General features: G+C 53.3%; 6 protein-coding genes across 6 annotated transcripts; 3 read left to right on the forward strand and 3 right to left on the reverse strand.

The window, feature by feature from the left end:
- Positions 1-58: 58 nt before the first annotated feature.
- BJX68DRAFT_218726 (armadillo repeat protein) lies at positions 59-3,587 on the reverse strand. The gene is made up of 3 exons (XM_071037864.1): positions 3,088-3,587; positions 1,343-3,036; positions 59-1,289 (listed from the first exon to the last, which is right to left on the reverse strand). The coding sequence occupies exons 1-3, from the start codon at positions 3,380-3,382 to the stop codon at positions 303-305; spliced, it is 2,976 nt and encodes a 991-aa protein (XP_070892741.1). The 5' UTR covers positions 3,383-3,587; the 3' UTR covers positions 59-302.
- Positions 3,588-4,385: 798 nt separating this feature from the next.
- On the forward strand, positions 4,386-6,502 carry phoB (regulatory cyclin phoB). Its single transcript, XM_071042104.1, has one exon. It carries the CDS (start codon positions 4,663-4,665, stop codon positions 5,857-5,859), a length of 1,197 nt encoding a protein of 398 aa, XP_070892742.1. The 5' UTR covers positions 4,386-4,662; the 3' UTR covers positions 5,860-6,502.
- A 1-nt stretch (position 6,503) lies between these two features.
- On the forward strand, positions 6,504-8,163 carry BJX68DRAFT_272858 (putative tRNA-specific adenosine-34 deaminase subunit Tad3; the record flags this gene model as incomplete). Its single annotated transcript, XM_071047299.1, has 3 exons — positions 6,504-6,600; positions 6,652-6,703; positions 6,759-8,163. 3 exons carry the CDS (start codon positions 6,504-6,506, stop codon positions 8,161-8,163), a joined length of 1,554 nt encoding a protein of 517 aa, XP_070892743.1.
- Positions 8,164-8,709: 546 nt separating this feature from the next.
- Positions 8,710-13,588, reverse strand: BJX68DRAFT_218751 (uncharacterized protein). Its single transcript, XM_071037865.1, has 3 exons — positions 9,247-13,588; positions 9,008-9,196; positions 8,710-8,953 (listed from the first exon to the last, which is right to left on the reverse strand). Exons 1-3 carry the CDS (start codon positions 13,240-13,242, stop codon positions 8,798-8,800), a joined length of 4,341 nt encoding a protein of 1,446 aa, XP_070892744.1. The 5' UTR covers positions 13,243-13,588; the 3' UTR covers positions 8,710-8,797.
- Positions 13,589-13,592: 4 nt separating this feature from the next.
- Positions 13,593-14,918, forward strand: BJX68DRAFT_249418 (uncharacterized protein). Its single transcript, XM_071042105.1, has 2 exons — positions 13,593-13,903; positions 13,966-14,918. Exons 1-2 carry the CDS (start codon positions 13,887-13,889, stop codon positions 14,498-14,500), a joined length of 552 nt encoding a protein of 183 aa, XP_070892745.1. The 5' UTR covers positions 13,593-13,886; the 3' UTR covers positions 14,501-14,918.
- Positions 14,919-14,946: 28 nt separating this feature from the next.
- On the reverse strand, positions 14,947-16,951 carry BJX68DRAFT_218771 (chitin synthase export chaperone). The gene is made up of 7 exons (XM_071037866.1): positions 16,718-16,951; positions 16,618-16,653; positions 16,440-16,536; positions 16,300-16,387; positions 16,151-16,244; positions 15,771-16,101; positions 14,947-15,719 (listed from the first exon to the last, which is right to left on the reverse strand). The coding sequence occupies exons 1-7, from the start codon at positions 16,745-16,747 to the stop codon at positions 15,499-15,501; spliced, it is 897 nt and encodes a 298-aa protein (XP_070892746.1). The 5' UTR covers positions 16,748-16,951; the 3' UTR covers positions 14,947-15,498.
- Positions 16,952-17,770: the final 819 nt, after the last annotated feature.

The following is a 17,770-nucleotide window of genomic DNA, read 5'->3' on the forward strand; positions in this document are numbered from 1 at the left end:
TAAGATATGCAAGTAGGTGAGGATGGTACTTGAGGATTAGAAGAATTGCAGAAGAAGAATTGGTAGCATCGGAGACTTGATGACTGCCTTCCTATGACGTTTTTATTGTATCTTGGCATAGATAAGATACAGATTGATAAGATCAACCTTCAAGGCTTCGCAGCTTCGACTTCATACGCTGTTAAAGCCCCAAAGTGTATACCTAGTAGCAAAACGAGCGCTAATATGCTGAATTTTGTACATCGCCGTATCTTCACATGGCCTGCCCTCTAGCCTAGACAAGCATATTCTACAAAATCACGCTAAGTAGTCAAGTTATTTATCAGATGCAGTGCGGTCTTGGTTCGCTCCCGCACATCGAGATCTGAATCGTGCTCCAAGGTAGCAAGCCGATCCAGCACCCCCGCTGAGCGGAGTTTCAGTGCCCGCTCACGGCAGCCTTCATGATCGCTAATGTCGTCCTCATACGTTAGGTTGATCACCACCCACACACAGTTTGTTCGGACGTCTCGGTGACTGTGGTTGAAGTAGTTCATCAGATAACGGAGAAGATCCCGGTGCCCGACCAGGAGCTCACGATGCCACGGAAGACCAGCTGCAAGATGAATGATGACATATGTGGCTGCGACCAGAATTTGACTGGGAACTTGCAGGACACGGTGGTTAGGAGACTCGCGCCGGTGGGGGAGTTGGATAGAACGAGGCCGGAGCTTGTCCGCCAAGGCGTCTAGTAACAAATCCTGCCCAAGCTCTTTGAAGAGGTGATCAATCATTTCTGGCGCGCCTGGCCCGCAGATAACATTGCGCAAGAGATCGAACGTTTGCTCCTGGACTTCGATATCGTCCTGGCGAGCTTGAGTAGTAAGCTCGATATCACCGTGTAGCGCAAGCTTGCGCCGTCGAGTTGCGTCTGGCATGAACATCTCCAGGCTGACCTTGGACGAAGGCATCGGATCGGTCATTTTCTGGTCTTCATCCCTCTCAAAATCGCCCACCGGATTCAGTAGGTTGACCTGCTCACCGGCAGAATTGGCCCGACTCATGCCGCTTGGAGTGCCGCTGTCCATTTCCTCGTCTAACCCCCGCTTGGCCAGGGCACTTGTCGGATCCTGGGTGATGACCTGTTTGATCCAGTCTGGCCGCAACCCCTCGATGATTTTGGTCTTGACATCGTTCGTTGTGTTGTATGCAACATGTTTCAGCGCCCATAATGAGTCAATTTGAAGTTTCGTGTTTGACGAGTGGGCATGCTCGCAGAGTATAGGAAGGATTTCCGCAGAGATGATTGCCTGAGTAGGGTTAGAAGCTGGCACTGGAGAGGAAGGAGTAGCGGCGAAATTACCTCTTTCATTGGACTGAAATCTAGAGCAAGATTGCAAATCACCTTGGTAGCCGCAATCTGCACTTCAATATCGGGATGTCGAATCAAGACGAAAAGAGGAGTTGACACGCCAGCATCAATCAGGCTTGTCCTCAGAATACTCACAGAACGCGTGAGCATCCGGGCAGCGCCGCAAGCCGCCAAAAGCGTCGGTGTAGGGTTGCCATCAGTCGTTGCGTTCCTCGTGCCGGAAGACTCGGTAGGCATATCTGCCGAACAAGGCTTGAGAGAATCAATGATGTATGGGACCACTCCATTTTCACAAACTGCCTTGCGATATTCGTCTTTGAAAGGCACCAAGGCAGCCAATGCTCTCAAGATGCTTTCGCGAAACCTCATAATATGGCAATGAAGAGCTGTATATCCAGCCGGCCCAAGCTGGCACTCCGGAGACTGTGTGCTTGGATCGTCCTTTGCCTCCTCTTCTGCATGCCACATGGGCCGAGTTGTGTCATGTACAGGGTTATATGTTTCTTTCAGCAACTGGGACAGCCGCTTGATGGCATCGCCATCGACCGCATGCTTCTGCAGTTCCTGATCATCCTCGACCAAAGTCGCGAGAACACTCGGGGCTTCTTCTTTAATGCGATGAGAGGCTGAGATCATCCCTCCGTACTGGTCACCTTCATCGCCGGAAGCATCATAGTCCTTATCGAGCATGCGAAGAAGAATAGGAATCAGCAAGTAGGACAACATCGACACCCTATGTCTTTTAGTAAGTCCTAAACGGAACAAAACGGTTACAAAGCGGGCGGCCATCAAACGGGTCATGCCATTTTCCGCACGGACGAGATACAAGAGCCACGGAACAACGGGATTCTCATCTTCCTCAGCAGTTGGCGGATCGAAGCTGGAGAGCGGAGTCGGGTATGAGTGGCTGTGTCGCCGATGTGGACCCTGCTGGCCGAGAGGCGGAAAGTTGGTAGCACTTGCGGAGGGTTTAAGTTGAGATAGCGGGACAGCGGGAAGGAGATATTCTAACGGGGTGCCTCCAAGATGCCGCGGAACCGCTGTCCCTGAAAGGTAGGTGGAACCCCACGGGCCTTTTTTGATATCCGAAGGCGAGAACTCTGGCCGTTGTCGAGGGAAGACAGTCAAGATTCCAGGCGACGAAAGGAAGTGCTCCGCCCGCCACTTGGAATCTTCAATGATAACCGTGACGGCGCGGAGGATGGGGACAAGTTTGGCCCCACGCGGTGCAGGAGAGGGTAGCGATCCCAGAGCACCGGGATCATCCAGGTGGTTCTCAGCACCAGGAAAAACAAATCCCTGAGCAACTATAAAGGACGCAACTTTCACGGCCAATGCATCCAATACTCCGCAATCCGCCAGAACTGCCTTGTGTGATTCCTCGGTACAGAGTTTCCCAATAAGACCGGCGGCCAATTCAATCGATAGCAGACGGTTGTGAGTGCTATAATCTTGCCCAATGATACGTGATAAGCAGCCAATGTGTTCGGTTGAGAAAAGAAGATCCGCCAAGCGTGTATCCTTGGGCCACTGCTGTGATTGGAGTGGTAGTCGGTCTGCCACACTGTTCAGGATCCGGAGGATGGGAAGGACGAATGAGGGAGGGCACTCGCGGGATGAGAGGATGGAAAGGAGGATCGGAAGGATGTTGCTTGACAGTATCGGGGATAGAAAATGCGCTCCTCCTGGTATGATGTCAGCGAGCTTGAGACGTGGCTGTCATCGAACTGGAATACCTTGTGCTAGACTTCCGAGAAGGATGATTGCCTGTAAGTGAGCATCGTCCGCCTCTGCTCTAGACCCGGGCAAGTCCCGGTGTTTCGAGCTTCCCTTGCGACCAGGGCTTCCGTTGAGGCTCCGTGAAGCGAGAAAGTGGGCAAGCATGGGAAGAATCCCTAGCCGCACCAGAGCCTCTTTGCGCTGATCGTGACCAATTGTCTCATTTTTCAGAGCGCGGAGAGCCGCAGCCTGTGAGGACAAGGATTCTGCATTCTGTAGCTGTAGGATGGGCGGCGTCACAGAGCGAGTCATGGTCCGAGAATCACCGCCTCGGGAGGCTTCGTCGGTGCGGCGTCGGAGGTTACTTGCGTATATCGGGTGGTGAATGGAACCGCAAAAGCCTCGAATCAGCAGGGGCGGAGGCTAGGTTTGTGCTGTTTGAAGATGCAGGATGGAGCAAAATGACGGGTTGCGGGATGAGTGCGGAGTGAGGTCGAGAGCCGTTCTCCGGATGCGATTGCGGGATCCAAGATTCGGAGCTTCGAGTTCGATTCACAGACGACTCGGAGGCTTCTCGACACTAAGGCTGGGGCTAAAGATGCAAGATGTTAAATTTGAATAAGCATATCTACCACTTTGAATGAGCGCCGCAATGAAAAGTGGATAGAGACAGGCATCGGCGTGCCACAGATGCAGCTCATTCTGATCATTTTCACTGTCAGTCAAGAAGCATCGGCCTTGGCACTCGAACTTGTGCTTTGCCGCTTTAGGAAACCTATCATGTGATGGTCACCTGACGTGCTTCCTCGATTGCGCAGAACTTGACAGTCATGTGATTCAGCCTTATGTGAGTGCGAAGAAGAACTCCTGGGGTCTGGACTCGATAGATCGTAAATTCGACTGCATGGGCTTTCTAACAAAGAGATGCTCTTCCGGAGACCGTACATGGTCGGCTGTTTGTGTCTGGGGTAAAGTGTGACATTTGCTCCCAAGTTCCTTGGTTTCCGAATCGCAATGGGGCCCTGAGCGTCATTATTCACCCCCCAATTATAGCGAGTCCTCTCCAATGAGGGGAGAACACTCATCAAAGATGGCCCACAGTGGCTGACTCTCCCGGGCGAGTGCCCGTAATTTATCCCAGATCGTGGTATCAGCAGCGTTCGGTCGCTCCGAGTCTGCCGTTGCCGCTCGCTAGATAGAGTTTTCCATTGGCTGAATAATAGACACTTTACTCATTCTGGTTTGACAGTCCTGGAGTTGACAGTCCCATTACCATCGTCTCCAGAACAGGGCGTTGGAGGTAGTGTGACTTGCAGTGGAACAGACAGTTCGATTCGTTTTCTCCCCTGCTTGAAATCTCTACTTTTTTGCTTGGACACTCGATGCTCTTTTACTTCCGACATCCCTCGTTGACGTTGTCCTCGCCCATTGTCAGAACTGTGTCCGTTGTGAGCTGGGCCCGGTTCAATCACAATGAGTCTGTGCACAATACCAAAAAGCAATAGTACCGGTCTTGGGTTTCACAGCGTCTGCCAGTCTCGAGCACCCTCGTTCAGTCGTGCGCCCACGTGGTGAGGTTGTTGGGCGGAGAGATGTTAGTTTCGTCGCCCTCACCCTCCGCTCTTCGCCCTTCTCCCTCCTCTCCTTCCACCGCCGCCCCCCAACCTCCTCTCTCTCCATGCTCGACACAGTTTTCGCGCCGCTTGTCGTCGTCGTCGGCCGCCTTTGCCTTTCAGAATCAGCATTATGACTCTGCCGCCGATCGCTCTGCTGTGCCCAGTAGTCCTTACACCCCCCGCTCCTCCCGTGTCGCCATTGAAGAGCTCCGCTCTGCTCTGAAGAAGCACTCGGTTTCCACCTCCCCCACCGGGCCCTCAGGGGATCTTGCTCGCGGCCGTATGTCCGCTGGGCAGACTTTCCTTGAGGGCGGAATTAGCGCCCCCGTGTCTGCCGCAGCTGCTTCCATTGCTGCCCCCGGTCCTAACGCCGCCCTCGCCGAATTATCCGACCGTCCTACCAACAACGGTCTTACCCCTCCTTCTGCTGCTCCCCCTGTGCCTCCTGCGCCCGTCGCTGCTCCTGTCGCTGCTCCTGCTCCTGCTCCTGCTCCTGCTCAGAGCTCTCTGGCACCCCCAATGCCGGCGCCCAGTACTACCTCAGGATCAAACAAGCGTAACAGCCCGAACGATCCTGCGGCGGCAGAAGGGCCAGGAAGGCTAGATCCTGAAGGCTCGCAATCGAAAAGACTCCGAGCTGACAAGCCGGCGACTAAATATCTCCCCCTCCGTTATGAGTTTGCGGATCCCAAGGACTTGGTTGTCCTTATATCGAGCATGCTGATGGAGCTCATTCGCTTCAACGACAAGATCCCTCTCCATCAGGGTCGGCTAACGCGCTTCCATTCGCGTTCCCCGCCTCGCATTTCTGTACTGGACTATCTGCAACGATTAACGACTCACGCCACCCTGTCCCCGCCGATTCTCTTGAGCATGGTATATTATATCGACCGCCTCTGTGCGCTGTACCCCGCCTTTACCGTTTCCAGTCTCACCATTCATCGGTTCCTGATTACCAGCGCCACTGTCGCCTCAAAAGGGCTTAGTGACAGCTTCTGGACCAACAAGACCTACGCCCGGGTAGGTGGAATCAGCATGACGGAGCTGGCCCTCCTTGAACTAGAGTTTCTTTTTCGCGTTGAGTGGCGCATCGTTCCTCAGCCAGAAGTTCTCAACGATTACTACCAAAGTTTGGCCGAACGGTGTGATGGGTACGAGATTCAAACCAGCTAGTCTCCTTTGGCTGGGTCATGCTGCCGGCGTTGGAAGAATCGGGCAATATATGTGGATGTACCAGCGCACATACAGGGGCACGGAGTTGGGCTTATACCGCATAGAAAGGTCGACGATGTGCAGCGCCTTTTCTTTTCTCTTTCCTTACCTGTGTCTTTACAATTGGGGCGTACTCCCATTTTGCTCTTACTTCGATAGCATCTTTTCTTTTTGTTCTATAATATCCCTCTGGGTTCTGTACAACTTTATCGGCGTTGTTAGGTTAGTCTCCGGGAGGCTTTTTGAAATTGTTGTTTTCCTCACGATACCTCTTCCTTGCAAAGATGCTTTCCACCTCTCGAACCCTGGATCTGGATAGACCAGGAGACTCAATGATGTAATCGTGCCTCAGGCACTCATAGTCAGGGCTTAGGTTTTAGGGTACAAAGTAGAGGGTATGCGGGATGATCTTCAAAAGTTATTCTCGGCATCAAAGAGTCCAGCAAACGGCCAGCATTGGTATGCATTGTATGAATTCAACATGACATGACACAAGAGCCGTCCTGCCGCCTCTAATGTCCCTCCGCTATCCGTCTCCCACAATTACCTAGCACAGTCTCCTCCGCCATCTTAAAACCTTCGCAACACCCCGCCCCCGCCAAAGCATGGATGTCCAAGAAATCATTCGGGGCGTGCAGCCGCTGGTAGGCGACGTACGGCCCATTAGAACCGTTCAAGAGACACAGCCGGTGGAGGATTATGGTATGTATACACTATCACAAGTTAATGCCTAGCAAGCGCTGACAATTTCAGGCTACGCGTACGTCGCCGAAGTGAACGTCAAAAGCGCCGCAAAGGTAGTCAAGTATGTTCCTTTGACTTTTCCATATCTCGGAAATCCGGTGCTGATCGCGCAATAGAGTCCTTGATGCCAGTATCGCCCGCGACCCCGCCCGTACTACGAGCCACCTCCGCCGCTTCGCAAAGCAGAGCAACCTTCCCGAACACTTGCACCCCCTCCTCCTAGGCGATAAGCCCTCTCCGCAATCGATCTTCGTCCTCATCCCACCACCTCTACCCGAAGTCGACCTCCTTCAAGAACTCCTTGCGCCCTTCGCCGTCACTCCCGCAACCCCCTCGACTACACAGCCGCAGACCCCCTTTGAATCCCAACCCGAATTCAAAAGCCCGCCCAAAGTAACTCTGCACACAATCAAAGTCCCAATCCTTCCACCCCTCAGCGCACAACAAGCAGACACCTGGACGAAAAGCCTCTGGCCCGTCGTTTACAACCCCGCCGCCGCCCGCGCAACCGTCGCACCTCCTGTGCAAGTCCTCGCCCGCACCCGCGAATTCATCCAGCCTGATGCCGGCAAGTACCTCGCCCTCGCGCGCAAAGTCGCCCACGAAGCACTCAACTCCGGTCGCGGACGCGGCGTCGGCGCCGTCGTCGTGGACCCCGAAATCGTCCAGCGGATTCTAGATGCAGGCGATGACATGGAGGAGCGCTGGGCGGATGCCATTGTTGCTGTTGCGGGGGACGCCCGGTACTCGCGGCGTGAGGCGGGGAAGCCCTCGGTTGCGGAGAAGCATTCTGGTCCCGGACCGAATCCTGCGGTGGAGGGGTATGATGCGGATGTGGAGGGCGGACCGGATTTGCATGCGCTTATGCGCGCGGCGGAGATTATCGCGTATAAGCGGCGGGTTAGCGATCCGGATGCTGAGAGTGATCGGCCGGATCTCTCGCCGATGGAGGAGTACTTTATCGCGCAGCTTGATTCGACTGCTCCGGAGCCCAAGCAGGATACGGACACAGACACGCCCACGCCCGTCCCGGAGAAGTACCAGAAGACGGGATTACACGAGTCACAGGCAGTACCTATCACATCAACATCAACATCAACGTCGGCCCCACAAGGATCATCAACACCAGGCGCAAGCCTCCGCATCCGCCCCCGCGCTCAAGGCGGTTACCTCTGCACAGATCTCGACGTGTACCTCACCCACGAACCCTGCGTCTGCTGCTGCATGGCTCTCCTCCTCTCGCGGTTCCGGTCCGTCACATACCCACAGACAGGCCGGATGGTCTCCGGTGGGTTAGCTTCTGAACCAGTTATCAAACCCGTTCCTGTTTCCGACCCCGATAGTGAGACGGGGCAGGAGGAGGGAGCAGCCGACGAAGCAAATTCGAAACAGTCACGGCAGTACTATGGCCTCCACTGGCGCAAGGAGCTGAACTGGCGCGCGCTGGGGTTCGAGTTTGTTCAGGATGGTCCAAATGAGGATGAGGAGGTAGCTGAATACGGCGTTGCGTTTTATGCCTGATGGCGGGATTACCTTTTCCTTTTTTTTTTTTCTCTCTCTGTCTGTTCAGGGTCTGCATGGCGGGGACTATTGTGTGCATATGATACCACCACAGGGAAGATGAACCCCCTACATATTTGAAGCTTCAAGGTCAGTATGTAAAGTATACAGCGAACGAATTGACTGTTCTACTACAATCATGAAATCTCCCTAGGTACGCAACTTGGCGAGAATCAATCTGCCGACCTGTGGAGGGAGGCCTATGAGTAGAGCAAGCTAGACAATGAGCATGGAATGCCAGGGCTGGCGCTTATCACGAATAAGTATGTCAAGCTCTAAGCCTCGCTTGTATGTAACACTCGCGTGCTCCTATTGAGAGTTGTACTTGATAGCGAAGAAAGAATGTTGTACAAAGCCGCGACAGTTACCAGAATCTCATTAGAGGGCAGACCAACTCCCCGTTGCAAATATCATATCTAATGCTCATGATGCTATCAGCATGCTCATTACCGTGGGTGCATGCAGATGTAAAGACACCAGATCGCCTCATCATGCCAATGTATCGCGCCAATGCATGATTCATAACTATCATTACAGATCCAAATGCAGAACGCATTCAACATGCAACTCATTAATGCGCTTTTGCCCTAGTAGCTTATCCACGGAGCTCCCTGGCACGTCGCGAGAGCGGAGGAATCCTGCGGAGGATCGGGTCGTGCGGCGCTTCTTTCGCGACGGCCATGTATAGACCATCTAGGCGCTGGATCAAGATATCCATAATCTTGGGTGCGACCTCTCGAATGTCGGGGTCCTAGATTGGGCGGATTAACAATGACTCTTTCAAGTCCAGATCATGATGGCTTACATTAGGATTGACAGTCTGAAGAACAACTTCCAGCCATGAGAGACGCTCCTTGACGTTCGTCTGCAAGGACGATGTAACTGCAACGCCGACGGACAGCGCCACGATAGGGGAGAGGGCGTTTAGATACGAGGGGTTAAGTCGGACGAAAAGGCTGTCGAAAAGATAGGCCTGTTGTTCGGATTGGAGCCACTAAATCATAGTTAGCGAGGTACCATCAATTTTCTGGAACAGTCACAAACCCTAACGGATCCCTCCTCGTATCTACCGTCACGCATCAGCTCCGCGATTTCAGTTATCTCAATTTGCTCAGGGCTTCTGTTGTCGGTAAGAGGAACCGGCGAGGCCGATGCCGTTGATTGGGCAGCGCCCTGTCGACCTTCCTGGCCTTGGAACGATGCCAGGACCTGGTTGAGACGGAGAACCTCATTCTGGAACCCAGTCTGGGCGGCTGCCATGGCAGAAACCGTGTCGGACAGTCCGCGAACGAGAGTGGTGAGCTCGTCAATCTTGGCCGCATCGCTCTGGCGCTGAGCTTGCACGCGCTTCTCCAAGTCATTTCCAACCTGCTCAGCCGTTTGGAGCGCAAGGTTCTTCAGGGTAGGGGTGAGACTATCATGCAAGGACTTGATCTGACTCTCGACCTTCTGACTCACAGCGTTTGTCACGACCTTCATCACGTCAGGCTGCTGCAACGCACGGGTGACTGACCCAGGCAAAGATTGGCGAAGTTCACGAGAGATGATGTCTCCAGATTGCTGAGACAGAACGGTATTCAGTTCTTTGCCAACAGCGGCAGAAACGATACCACCGAGGGCAGGGACAACCTCGGACTTGATGGTCTCTGTGATGACACGAGTGAGGTTCTTCTCCACATTGTCAGAGAGAGTGCTGGAAACCAGGCGCAAGACCTGTTCCTGCTTGGCGGCAGACGCTGCATCCCAGCTGCGTCGCTCTTCATCGAAGCGGGTGTAGAGGCCTTCCAATTCACGCCCAAGGCTCTTGTTGAACTCAGAGGTGACTCCGTTCTGCAAGATCTCGATGTGCTTGTTCCAGGTTTCAGGAGAATCGCCGATGATACGTTCCGCAGAGACGGGTTTGACAGGTCCCTCAGACTGGCCCACAACCGGCTGAACCACGTTGGTGGCAACCGCAGGGGTTTCCTTGGCCTTTGCATTTTCACCAGTGGCTGTTCCCTTCTTTTTCTTTTTCTTCTCGGGCTTCTCAGAGGTACCAACAGACGCGGCTGTGTCAATGGGCTCCTCCTTTTTCTTAGGCGCAGGCTTCGTAGGCGACTGCGCCCGCAGAATGGTGGGACCGGTTCCCGTGCTGCTTTCGGCAGCAGGCTCAGACGTGGTCTTGACAAATTCTTTGGGAACCGCCTTGACAGGAGTAGATACGGAGTCGCCATTGACAGAAGGCTCATCAGAGACATAGCTGGGGAACGTCTGAAGGTCAGAAATCTCAATAAAGCCTTGCTCTAGAGCATTGATTGGACGAAGCGCCTTCTGGTCTGGCCCCATTCCAAGATCCTCTCTCTTGATATTGAGGCACGTCACGCCACGAGAGTGCATGACATAAAGTTCAAAGAGGCCGCTGTCCTCGCCAGCTGCCTTGGTGATCGGAAGGAGATCCAAGCTTCGGAGCTGGCCCTTTGACGCAAAGGAGATCTCGCGAATGCCGCTCAGGCATGCGGTTGACTCTGGCTTGGGGAGGTTAGGATCCTTTTCGGCAGCGCGCTTAATGAAAGTCGCCTGCGACATGGGTTGCAAGTTGTATCTGGGGGCGGACAAGTGGACAAAGTAGATGGAGTTTCGTGTAGGGTGTCCCACAACGAGGATTCCGGAACTTGCGTGGTATACGACGCTGCAGATAGCATCCGATTCGTTCTCATGGGGGAACTTGAGCTCCTGCACAGCCTTGCCTAGCCCAATATCCCAGAGCTGCAAGGTGTGGTTCTGCTTAAGACCGACTAGAACGTACCGGAGCGCCATCGACTTCACGTACGGACGCAACTTGTCCATGAAGAGAACAGACGTGGGCCATGACTTTTCAGTAGGAGAGCCGGTAACGAAAGTGCTGAGCGGAACGCGAATCTCGGAAGGAGTAAGTCCAGAAGCTGGACTGTTGACAGCATCGCGAATGTCCCAAAAACGGAGGCGGCCCGTTTTATCAAGGGAAGCAATGACAGTGTCATCATCACTGAAGATGAAATCTTTTCCGGCCTTTCCAGTAGAGATCTTCAGAGCACGCTCCTTAAAGAACTTTTCAGTATTGACAGTTCGATTATCGCCCGAGACACCGTAGGCAGGGCTTGCAGCAGCCTGAGGAGAAATGACGTAGATGTTCTTGCCGCGACCGATTGCAAAGAATTCAGGGTGACGAGAGCTCCGCTTAGCCCGCGTTTTCAGCTGGCCGCCAGAGGTATTCTCGTCGGAGGCAGGGAAGGGTGGGAAAATGAGAGATTCACTTTCCAAAGCGTCCTGCTCAAAGAGGTCTTTGTCACCTCGGGAGATCAAAACCCAGTAGACGGCGCCGCTAACGCCAATACCAAGAATGGCCTGGTCGTCCGACGAGCCACCATTTGACTGCGAAGTGCACACGGCAACGCTGAACACACGATCACGGGTAGAGCGGAAGACCTGCTTGTCGCTTCCATCGTCCTGGCGAATAATCCTCATGCCCCCGTTCTTGGCAAGGGCATAAACAATGTAATCGGGGGTAGCAGAGGTCAAGGACCGGTCGAGCTGATCAAAGTCCTTCTTCAAGCGAGCTATATCCATGATCCCATCATCGCGCAAAGTCGGAAGCTTTCCAGCATTAGGCTTGACAATGATGGTAATGAATGGCTTCAAAGGGAAATTGTGCACAGGAACTACGCGTTCCTCATCCTTCTCAGCGCTATCCTCAGCACTCTCCCAACTGTCAGCCAAAGGCTCGCCACTACCATTGGAAGTTTCTTTCACTTCGGCAGAGGCAGCTATTTCCTCGATGGTCTCTTTCAAAACCTCTGTCTCCCCATTGGCACCTTGCACAGCTGTGGTGGCCGATACGAGTGCGACTTTTGAGCTTTCCTCGTAAGCCTCCGGAGCCGCAGGCGCAGACGAGGCATTCTTGAGCATCATCTTCTCATAAGACTCGTCAACATCGCGGGTAATCTGTTCTACGAGTTTACCAACCACGTTGGCAACAGCTTGTTTCTGCTCATCGGCCAGAACAGGTGACTTGGCGCGTTTAGGCCGAGTATTCTCCGAGGTCGGCAGGGGTTCAACAGTGGTCGTCACATTTACCTGCTGAGTTGCGGTAACCTCAAGATCAGGACTTTGATCGCGAGACTTGGACAGCGGAGTTCTGTTCCGAGAGACAGCCGCAAGTTGTTCGAATGGGTTGACGTGAGTGAAGATGGTCTCTGCACCCAGTGGAGATGGCCCGTCCAGTGTTTGTGATGCCGACTGCGACGGCTCGGGAACGCCATGAGTGGACGGAGTCACACTACTAGGCACTTCCGATTCAAAGGGGTTCCTTTGAGATGCAACAGAGGGCGGCGTTTGAGCAGCAGGGAAAGAGGGCTCCTGACCTCGGTTAAGCAACCGAAGCAGCATGTCTTGTGGCTTCTCCGCGCTCGAAAGGGTAGAAGGGCCTTCTGCAGCAGGTTGAACCGCTGCTTGTGCTCCAGCAGGAGGGCCAGACGGAGCAGCTGCAGGCGCCTGGTTCTGCTTACCGAAGAGCGAAGCGACCAAGTCGGATGCTGAGATGTTCCGGTTATGGGACCTTGGAGCATCTTCGACACCGGACACCGAAGGATGGGTGTGCTCTACAGCAGCAGGTGGAGTCTGCTGCGGTATAGAGGTGGTCTGAGGCTGATTGAATCTCAGAAGATTCAACAGGTTGTTGGAGCGGTCGGGGTTCTGAGGCTGCGGCTGGTGATGCTGCGGAGGGTACCCTTCACCTGGAGTGAGGACATTGGGACTAAGAATGTCCGATCCATGGCGCGGAGGTGTGTTGACGGGTGAGGGACTGTGCAAAGCCGACGAGACCGAAGGGTGTCGGTATGCCTGCTGATGCAGATGCGGGTGAGTGTAGCTCTGCCCGTTGTAGGGATGCTGGGGCTGGTATCCGTGCGGATAATGCTGAGGATACTGAGGCGCCATTCCGGTATCTTGAGCAGGCGTGTTTGATGGCGATGGGCGTGGCCTTATGCTCGCCAAAAGAGCCTGGATATCATTGGGGGTGGACATTTCTGTCGCTCGCCGTGTTGTTAGGCGACCTCCAAGTGACGTGCAAAGCTCGGGAGTGTCCAAAGAGCTCTCTTTCGAGAGACCGTGCAGAAATGCGAAGAAAAGGAAATGGCAGGACGAAATCAAGCAATTAGAGCCGACGAAAGAAGAGAAATCAAGCAAGAATACGAAAAATGGGATATTATTGTACAGGGACGAAAGGAGGAAGAAGCAAGGGAAGAAGCGAGAACAAAAGAGGTCCAGGGAGCGAGAACACTGAGAGCGAACTGGAAGTTTCGTCGTCGTTGTGTGGCTGGAGCTACCGTCGCTGACTACGCAGGGCCGCCGAGTTGAGGTTCCGAGATGGTTGAAGGAGACAAGATCCGACTTATCTGACGATCCGGAAGACGAAACCACCTTTTACTCTACTCGACAATGGTCTATTGACTTAGAAGTCATTCACCACACCAGTTTCATTCCCATCATATCATTCACCTGTCGTGAAACAACGTCAATTCACCTCCTTTTCGCCTCCGCCACACCCGCTCCATCACTCCGCCTTCACTCTTCCCTCACCACTCTTACGACATACAACCGGACCTGTTGTATCCCAGCAGCTTGCCGTCGGCTGTCACCTCGCCCAGCATAGGACTCACTCCTTCACCATGTTTTGTCTCAGGAGGTAAGCGCACACCGATACCAACACCACCACACATCATACGAAAGCTAACCCCGTCGCTCAAGTTGGCTTCCACTCCTCTTCATCCCAACCAACGCATCCCCGCTCTTCCTCATCTCCTTCGTAACTCTCACTTACCTCCTCCACCGACCCTGTATCTACTGCTCCGCGCTCCTCGTCATCCTCTTCGCCTCAACCTGCACCTGGTCCGACCGCTGCTTCTTCAACCTCCGCGCCGACTGGTTCGCTCCCCGCTACTCACCCTACGATGCCGCCGCAGCCGCCGGCTCCGCAGCAAACAACAGCTGTCTTGCCCACCCGCACAATGCGTCGTCAATATTGGGGCCTGAGAACGAGTCGCTAGCGGGGTATGTGTTTGAGGCCGTCAACAATACCGCGAAAGCGCTAGCTGGTGCTGTCGTCGACGAGACGCAACGGCGATTTTTCCCCAACGCCGGCGAGAGCTCATGTCCTTCGGCTTCGCCTGCGGGCACGACCGCCGCGGATGAGTTGACTGGATTCGGGCTGGAGTGGTTAAGGAGTATGGTTGGGCGGCGCGAGTGGACGCTTCCTTGCGTGGATGTGAAGATTCGAGTATAACCTCTACTCTTCTAAACCTCTAATATTCAACCCCATCTCTCTCTGGTGCTCAGGAAAAGTTACACCGGGTCTTGATGACGAGTACGGAAATAGTGTTTTCCACCTTCTGCCCTTTTCTTCTTTTTTGCATATGGCGTACGTCTTTCGTCTTCTTTGTCGGATTCGATTCTGACATGCTTGATATCAACTGCCGCATGGGATGGGTTTGGGTATTCTGTACATAGCGTTCTAAACCTGCATTACTTTCTTCGAAATATGTCTTCTATTGAATACAGAGATAAATTCTGCACCGGACCTCATGTTGGCTTTGAGTTACCTGCTGCTGTAAAATCAGATCAGTCCATCCGAATTCTCTAGTCAATCGATTGATTTACCTACTCTGAGTGGAGTCAATGTTATTTCCTGGCACAAATCCAAGTGACTGTCTAGGACAATCCACCTCAGAGCAATTATTTAAGGTCCATTAACTAAGTTACTTCACTACTTACGTGCTTACTACATACATCGCGAATAGGTATCTAACATCGATAAAAAAAAAAAAAGAAGAAAAGAAAAAATCAGATATAAAGGTCAACAGCACTGCAAATGCCCACACCGCGGCGCGCACGGCTGATTCCAAAGGTTTCCATTCCAAAAACCTAGGGCACGTAGTTACCCGGACCGGGTTGGGGCATGCAAGAACTCAAAATGGCAGAGATGTCGTAGGCACATGTGGCGCATAGGCACATCCAAGGCAGTCGTGGGAACGTAAAACAGCAGTAGTATCAAGGCGAGAAATAAGCATTTGGTTGAGGTTATATCGAATTTGGGTGGGACCCCTCCACCCGTTTTCGGGTGGCATATCGATCGTGGTTTGCGCCGAAGGATTGTGGTGGGCGACGGGGGTTTGGCGGTGCTGGCGCAGTTGAGAGAAGGGTGAGATAAGGACGCCCTCTGATTTGGTTGACGACGCGTTTTGCTTTTCGGGTTTTTTGCTTGTTTGTATGGAGTGAATGTGATTAGTTGTACCCGGGTATGGGTTGTGACATTGCCATGGGCCAGTCGTCCTCTGTGATGCTGCTCCAGAAAGTCCACAGCATCACCACTGAAACTACAGTGAAGAGAGTCTCGAAGAGAGCACCGTTGATGCTTCCGTCTGTCGCCTTGCATAGATGAGTGCTAATCACGTAGTTGAAAACTTGTCCGATGGCGAATAGGATAGCTGCAGCGCCGAGATACACTGTTTCCAGTCAGACGATAGGGCTCAGCCTTGACATAGGAGAATACGTACGCATTGGTCGGAATTCGCCTAGCACACGAATCACAAGGTAAGTCTCCAGCAGAAAGAACGCGACGAGGCAGACGAGAGGGAAGAGCTGGTAAAGGACATAGAGCGCAATATTCCGGTAGTCTGGTCCGGTCGTCTCGAATTCCCCTGTCCAGTCAAAACCGGTATCCAAGGCAATATATCCAGTGCCGACGAAGATGGCTCCAGCTGACACGAGGAAGAGGCCTACTGACGCGGGAGTTCCGTCGTCTAGGAATTGGAAGCCAACAAGCGCATTCAGAAACAGGACCCAGGAGACCGCGGCGATCGCAGAAATGTGAATGGCCGAGAAACCCTGCCAGCCTCGTTAGGTAGATTCACACACAATATATTGGAAGCCTGACCTTTCGAACATCATCTCTTATCGGGATACCGCCCACGGAGAAGATTTCGCAAATCTCAATGACAATGAAGCCAAGTAAGAATATCTGCATCTCTCTGTGCACAATCATTAGAATGTGTGGCATTCCTCGGATTGCCTGATCGCACATACCTTCGCCCCACAGCCGCTTGTTTCCGTTCCGATCGCCATATCAGGAACGCGGACGCGAGGATGCCAACGAACGCGAGTAGTATAGAGCCTGAGAAGTATGAGCAACGTGAAATCCCAGCCGGTCATATCCCGTATCATACCGAGATTAGCGAGTCTGTCGCCGCCACCAACGCCAATTCCAAGGAGTTCACAACCGCCGAAGGCTTCATTGGGCGGTTGGTTGCTGGGAACGAAAAGCTACGGAAACCGGGAGTTAATACGGCGACTTTAGTGTTGCGCGTGCTCTGGAATGGAGGGACTAGCGATCAGGCGACATACATTGCAGACTGGCAGCGTTGAATCGCGACAAAAGTCCTACCAACAGAAACTGCGGTCAGTTTGTTAAGCAACTTGAAACGCGAACGAGTCGCAAACTCACGCCGAAGTTCCCAAACTGTGTCGAACCCATGGCTTGCGAACTCTGGGTCAAGCAATCACCATGCAAAGGAAAAGAGAGCAGAAGGCGAGCCTGGAGCGATGGGTGGTGAAACCGAGTTGAAGTCGCCTGGTGGACCCACGCTCAGGGACCTGTCAAGATCGCGCCGTCGTAGATCTAGGATGCGAGCGAGCCGTTCGATTAAAGACAATGCTGCAGGAATTCTGCTGTTGCTGTATTTATAAAGCAGAATTGCCTCGTGAAGGTGCGAGATACGGGGTACACGTTGCAGACGGTGGCCGGCAGACACGTCGGATTCAATGCAACGGTGCAGCAGGAGTCGGGTCTGAAACCGATCGTGGCGGAGGAGTCGTCCGGGAACAAAACCGATCTGAACAATGAACGAACGGGAGCCACAAGCGACACGGGCACGTATATAATAATGACTACAGATTGTAGTATTTGCAGACCGTGGGAAACGCAGAAAGCAGGAACTTGGAGACGAAAGAAGAGAGACAAGGCGATGATGATACCGGGGACCAAGGCCAAGAAGAGCGCAAGACCAAGATTTAGCACAGAGCCGAGACTGTTACTGGCTGGGACTGGCCTGGGATTGGAAGAGGGGGAAAACACGAGGATGGCGCAGCAATTTACCAACAACCACAAGTAATTTTAAATGACGACAAACCCTGCAGAACGCAGGGAATCTGAAGCTGTTCCGATTTTCCGATCGCCTTCTCCTCTGTGATAACCTCCTTCAATCAAGCATAATGCTCCTTGAATCCAGACTGCCGACTCGCCGGTGAGGCTGCGGCCGATCATTGTCCCCTTTCGTCCCTCTGGCGGTGCCTTGGTTCTGTTCCTGGCTCATCGCCCATGGATCCGACCGAAATTTCCCCAGTTTCTATTCTGGATTTCTGGTGCCTACCACAGGACCACCACTGCAAAACATGAGGCAAACGTGGCTAAGCACTCGGATGCCACGAGTCTTGGTCTCTCTTCAACACATCAGACCCAAGCGCTCTGGATATCTGGTCAAAGACACGGAGTAAACTC

Source organism: Aspergillus pseudodeflectus (genome assembly GCF_044049435.1).
Source record: "Aspergillus pseudodeflectus strain CBS 756.74 chromosome Unknown BJX68scaffold_91, whole genome shotgun sequence".
Classification (NCBI taxonomy): Eukaryota; Fungi; Ascomycota; class Eurotiomycetes; order Eurotiales; family Aspergillaceae; genus Aspergillus; species Aspergillus pseudodeflectus.

What these genes read in the sequence shown, in the direction of transcription:
- phoB (XM_071042104.1), top strand. Translation starts at nt 4,663, where the DNA reads ATGTTAGTTTCGTCGCCCTCACCCTCCGCTCTTCGCCCTTCTCCCTCC.
- BJX68DRAFT_218771 (XM_071037866.1), bottom strand. Translation starts at nt 16,747, where the DNA reads ATGGGTTCGACACAGTTTGGGAACTTCGGC. An exon ending in CGACAGACTCGCTAATCTCG is followed by an intron (nt 16,388 to 16,439) that starts GTATGATACGGG and finishes CATACTTCTCAG; the next exon opens with GCTCTATACTACTCGCGTTC. An exon ending in AGGCGAATTCCGACCAATGC is followed by an intron (nt 15,720 to 15,770) that starts GTACGTATTCTC and finishes GACTGGAAACAG; the next exon opens with TGTATCTCGGCGCTGCAGCT.
- BJX68DRAFT_218751 (XM_071037865.1), bottom strand. Translation starts at nt 13,242, where the DNA reads ATGTCCACCCCCAATGATATCCAGGCTCTTTTGGCGAGCATAAGGCCA. An exon ending in ACGAGGAGGGATCCGTTAGG is followed by an intron (nt 9,197 to 9,246) that starts GTTTGTGACTGT and finishes ACTATGATTTAG; the next exon opens with TGGCTCCAATCCGAACAACA. An exon ending in TTCAGACTGTCAATCCTAAT is followed by an intron (nt 8,954 to 9,007) that starts GTAAGCCATCAT and finishes CGCCCAATCTAG; the next exon opens with GACCCCGACATTCGAGAGGT.
- BJX68DRAFT_218726 (XM_071037864.1), bottom strand. Translation starts at nt 3,382, where the DNA reads ATGACTCGCTCTGTGACGCCGCCCATCCTACAGCTACAGAATGCAGAA. An exon ending in TCTCGGAAGTCTAGCACAAG is followed by an intron (nt 3,037 to 3,087) that starts GTATTCCAGTTC and finishes ACATCATACCAG; the next exon opens with GAGGAGCGCATTTTCTATCC. An exon ending in ATTTCAGTCCAATGAAAGAG is followed by an intron (nt 1,290 to 1,342) that starts GTAATTTCGCCG and finishes AACCCTACTCAG; the next exon opens with GCAATCATCTCTGCGGAAAT.